General features: G+C 37.7%; 1 gene segment (V, D, J or C); it reads right to left on the reverse strand.

The window, feature by feature from the left end:
* Positions 1 to 3873: 3873 nt before the first annotated feature.
* Positions 3874 to 4432, reverse strand: LOC101987762. The segment is given in 2 exon segments: positions 3874 to 4262; positions 4378 to 4432. Coding segments are annotated over 2 exon segments (444 nt in total).
* Positions 4433 to 5839: the final 1407 nt, after the last annotated feature.

A 5839-nucleotide genomic window follows, 5' to 3' on the forward strand; every position in this document is an offset into this window, starting at 1 on the left:
TAGAGTGGAGTATCGTGTCTCTCTGAGGCGTCTGCTCCCAAGAGGAGAGCTGTCGAGTCTCTGACCTCACTTCCTCTTCCTCCCACCTACGTTCTAACCTATCAGGGCAAGCAGCTTCTTTATTTAATCAACCAATGACCTTCCTCCATCAATAGATGTATAAATTTTTGTTAACAATAGCCTCCCTTCATTAATTTCCCTTGAATATGCAGTTTTGTATCAACCTTGTTTCATTGGAAAATTGTGTTTTAATTATATTTGTTGCTCTTATCATGTTATTTTCATAATTAAAAAATCCTCCCATCTTCTGCCTTCTTTGAAATAAGAGGAAACCCTTTAAACACATTTGTATGGAATGCATACTTCTTAAGCCTTGCCACTCTCATGGAACACATTTGAATACTTTGGTCCCAATAAAGTGAAATATTGTTTGCAATTTAGAACCAACTTTTGGATGAGAATTTATTGAGCAATTTGAGTTTTAAGACATCTCTAATTGGCAATAGCTAACCTTGACCCACAGAAATTATTTAGTAAAAGCAAGTGTGCCATAAGGAAAGCAGACTTCATCCTTAAATGATGATAAGAGAACTTGGTACTGTAATAATTTACATGGTATTGATTTAGAGGAATGAAAATACAAAACTGAAAGGGGCATGGATTCTTCTCTGCAACTTCAAAGAGCTACTGAGGCTAAGCAGGGATACAAAACCAGTGGCAGGTAAGCCCTGCGAGGCAATTCATAAATGGAGATTACACAACGCTGGATTTGTGAGAACCATATATTGTATGAGGGCAGGGTTTTCATATGGGAACACAACCAACAATGGACAGAAAAACTGCAAGTGCTGTTATTGCCGTACCACAGTAGGGAAACTTCTCTGACTTTTTGAGGCTTTATTTTTCTGGTCTAGTGTATTTCTTTAATCACAAATAATGTCCTTGTCTTCATAAAAAATGCTTCATGGAACAATATGCTCATTCTCAGTGGCTCAGCAGCGATTTTATGAGTGAGAAGCTCATGATCTATAGAGCCCTGTGATGAAACACCATGGCCAAAAGGAAATTAATAATGCTTCCAAATCACTACTCATCATTGAGAGAAGTCTGGACAAGAGCTCAAACAAGGCCAGAAACTCAATGTAAGAGTTCATGCAGAGAGCAAGAATGATTCTCCCTACTGACTTTGCTACTCATTGCTTGTTCTTATGGAATGCAGGACCACTAGCTCAGGGGTATACCAAATCAAAATGGTCTGGTTCCTCCTCCATAAATCACAAATTAACTAAGAAAGTGCTGTACAAGTTTATCTACAGCCCTGTTTTTTGGAGGTATCTTCTCCATGAGGTTCCCTCTTCTCATATGATTTGTATAAGCATGATATAAAAGTAGCTAACAAGATGTGAAAGAAAGCTAGAAGAGATGACTGATGTGGGAATTTACAGGTTTGTGTAGAAAAGCGATTTCAAGTATGGACTCAGTCTGCAGAACACCTCTGCTTCCTAGGCAGAACTGCTTCAGTAAGAAGTATAAGAATGATGAATAGTCACTCAAGAGTTTAAAAAACACTGATCTCAGAATTTTTTTCATGTTCTCAGAGAAAGATACAACCAATTAACTTTCAAAAGGCAGAGAAAAAGTAAGCTTCTTGTATTGGAAATAAGAAAAAGGGCATTGAGAAAAAGGACAAGTATCACTTATGTCATCATTACACTGTATTTAACATAGGATATTTCTGTACTTACTTGTTTTAATATATATATATGTTTATATGTGTATGTAGATAGATGAATGGATGTTTCTGTACTGACCTTCATTTGCTACTGTCTATTAATTTGTCAAAGTTAGATCTCTGTTCATTCATTGTGTTCCTGATTATTTATCACATAAAACTTCAGAAACTTCAGAATATAATTTGGCCTCAACTTAAATTTCTTGCAGTTTCAAAATATTGCATCCCATATGTCCATCGTATGTTTCAGAAAGACGTTAGCCATGAAATGAGCAAAATAATATGCAAAGGACACTGTACTAATTGCATCCTGTAGTTCACAGAGGAAACCATTTTGCCAGTGGCCAAGTATGTTTCTCTCAGTTCTGATACAGTATCCCTGTAGACAGAGACTTCCTGTTTTACTCAGTTGAGCAAATCCTGAAGCTGTTCATAGCTATCATAAAATTTTCTGATTTACATGTGTCCAGAGGATATCCCCTTTAAATGATAGATTATTAGCTGGCTGTTCAAAGTGCCTGAAGAAATCAGTCCAAGTTAGAACACAGCATGTTAATGAAGAGTCCTGCTCAAGCCATTGAAATTTCTCTACTATGACTCTTAAGTAATTTTAACAGCATAGAGAATTTATTCAGCGAAGAGTAGTCAGTAATTCCCTACAAAATAGGAAAATACTAGTATAACATTATTAATTAATTTATTTTTTTTTACTGTCAGATACCACATGTGACATTCAAGTGACTCATTTGTTGTAAGAACGGCAAGCTGTGTCCTGCCACCCAGCTAGCTTTACCTGAAATAATTACACAGAAACTGTATTCTTTTAAATAGTGCCTGGCCCATTAGCTCTAGCTTCTTATTGGCTAATTCTCACATCTTGCTTTAACCCATATTTAATAATCTGTTTAGCACCATGAGGTGTGGCTTAGCAGGAAAGATCTTAACCTACATTTGTGTCGGGTGGGAGAATCATGGCAACTGCCTGACTCGGCTTCTTTCTCCCAGCATTCTGCTCTGTCTATCCTGCCTATCTAAGCTGCTGTCCTATCAAAAGGGCCAAGGGAGTTTCTTTATTAACCAATAGACATATGACCCTCCTCCATCACTCATTTTCTATCTTTTCTGTCAATCTTTATAGGAGACAATGTCAATGCAAGTTGTTTAGCTAGTCAGAGAATTATCAGTTACCTAAACTGGTATCAACAGAAATAACAGAAATCAGGACAAGTTCCTATGCTCTTGATGTATCATGCAACTGATTTGCAATCTGATATCCTATCCAGGTATGGTAGTCAATATTCTGGGTGAATTTTATCCATCAACAGTCTGGAACCTGAAAATGTTGTAACATTAACATCATTACAGTTCCCTCAGATCATGATACAAGTTATGATGTAAACCACTCATGGAAGTGCATATTAGAATCTGTCTCTGCTGCCCCAGCTGTTGCTTCTTGATTATTAATGCACTCATTCTCCTCTGTACATCAAGAAATGGTTTTACTACAATGTGCCCAGATTCTTGCATGTTAACCTGCCTTACACTGGTCCTATACCAACATTCAGCATCCATCTACGTTACCAGAGGAGATACAATGCTTAAATGTGTGCTAATAACACTGGGAAGTCAACAGGAGGTGGTATTGATGGTACAAACTGAAACACATTACAGGAATGGATCAATACTTGCCTCATAATGCTTACCACAAATGCTGATGAATGGTGAAATTCCTCTGCTTTTACTTCAAATTTCAGGAGTATCTTTACTGTGAAACTTTTAATAAAAACAGAGAAAGATAAAAATTAACAGAAAATACCCTTTCAGTGTTTAGGGTACAGCATCAAATCATAGAACATCACACACCATGTAGGCACAGTTATCTAGAAAGTAGTTTTGTAAATCAAAACCATCCTTTTTGAAGGTTCCCTAGAAGGCAATTTTACTGTATGCATTGCAAAGATAACATGGCTAGGAAGGCTCAAATATAAAAAAATTCTCTTAAGCAAATGTGAGTCTCTTTATCATATCTGTGCTTTTGTACCTTAGATGAGAAGAGTTAGAAGCAGAGGGGCCCAACTGACAGTTCTCCCCAGTACTCCCAATGATCACCAAAGCCCAGAAAACCTGAAAACAAAATATGCTCAGGAGCAGGCACTAGGGGGAGCAGCTATTACTAGCTCAGTCTTAACTTGCTGCACCATTGAGAGGTTTATGTTATGACTTGTATCACTGTGGCAACAGCTCTGATGCTGCATACAGAAGTAAGTTGCAACATCTTCAGGCTGCAGGCTGCTGATAGTGAGAGTATAATCGGTCCCAGAGCCACTGCCACTGAATCTTGATGGGATTCCAGGTTGCAGGTTGGATGTCTTATAGATTAATAGTACAGGAGCATTCCCTGGTTTCTGCTGATACCAGACTAACCAACTATTAATGTTCTGACTGGCATGGCAAGTGATGGTGACTCTTTCCCCAAGTGATGCAGACACAGTTAGTGGAGATTGTGCCATCTGGATATTACAACTCACACCTGAGGTTGGAAACAAAACAATGACGCAGTGTTAACCATATTGTAACATAACTTTCATGAAAAGCCAGGTAGTGTTCATAATACTGGGTACAAAATTCTCTCCTGTCTTCATTACCTGAAAACCAGAGCAGCAGTAGCCCTAGGAACTCAGAAAGCATCTTCATGTTCATGCTGTATCCTCACTGAGAATGACTTCTGAACATGATGTGACCAACTAGTGATTAACTTCTCAGAGCAGAGGGTGTGCTCAAGCTATATGCAAATCAGCAGGAGTGTACATTACTGAGACCAACTTGCCTGGACTCATCTAAGGGACTCAGCATAATCCTGAAAGTCCCCAGGTTTCAAGACAGAGAGAGGTAGAACCAATTTGCCTTTGGGTAATGTGGATCTTTACTGTGGGTCAAAGAGTAATATCAGTGTAGGAATTTGTAAGTGCTTTGTTGTTTTCATTAATCCCTTTTGCTCTTCCTGTATATTCTTTGGAAGCCCAAAAAGTGTGAGCCTATTCTGCTTTGACTGAAGGTCAGAGTTTAAGGTTATTCAAAGTTGTTGACAACTGTGGCTACACACCCTGAGAGCTAATGGGATAAGCAGTGATTTAGTTAATATAGTTTCTGTGTGGTTATTTTGGTTTTGTGTGGACTGGACAAAGAAGTGGCTCTCCTGCAACAGGACTCCTTTCCTGGAAAAAATGATTTTTACCCTCTCTCAGTTTTTCTTATTGGGGTAGGGTTTTGTTAGATTTCTACCATCTGCTATGACATACCAAGTGGTGTTGTCTTTGTTTGAATCTTGTTTTAGAAGCCATTTTGATAAAATTTCATCAATGTAGCTTTCCTCTCATATCTAGAAGATGAAGTCTTTTTGAAGACACTCTTGTCCTCTGGCTCATATAACCTTCATGTGCCCTCTTCTTCAATGCTCTCAGAACCTTAAGTGTAGGGCTTGTGTTGTAGACGTGATAGCTTGAACTTTCTTCCTCTATCAATTATTGTTTCAGTCCTTATATTGATACATTTGATCCATTTTGAGTTCATTTTCATATTGAGAGAATGACAGAGATCCAGTTATGTTGTTGATTGTGTGGATATACAGCACCATTTGTAAGACAGTCTATGTTTCCTTTGACATATGTTTTGACAAGTTTTTTTTTAAAAAAATATCAAAATTTGTTGCTTTGTAAGTTCATTTTTGCATCTTCAATTCTGTTTCTGTGACTTACATTTACATGAGTTTTGAAGAAATATTCTCCTGCTTTATTTCTCTCTTGGTCAGTGTTATTGCTATGATGAAACACCATCAGCCCACAAGGTCTGTTTCTGAGGACTTAAAGCACTCTGTGTTACTGAAAAAAGAGATGTGAGTGAAAGAAAATGGGTAGTAGTGATATTTGACTCTATGCAATTAACAAAGATTGAGGTGAGATAATTTAATAAAACAATTGCTGAGGCACAAATGGTGTATCCTTTAGTAGTTTAGGTCATGGCATGTATCACCATGGGAAGAGTCCTCCAATGCTTTTGACAGTAATATGTATCAACATCTTCAATCTGTAGGCTGCTAATGATGAGAGT

This window comes from Microtus ochrogaster, unplaced genomic scaffold (assembly GCF_000317375.1).
Source record: "Microtus ochrogaster isolate Prairie Vole_2 unplaced genomic scaffold, MicOch1.0 UNK136, whole genome shotgun sequence".
NCBI classification, from domain to species: domain Eukaryota; kingdom Metazoa; phylum Chordata; class Mammalia; order Rodentia; family Cricetidae; genus Microtus; species Microtus ochrogaster.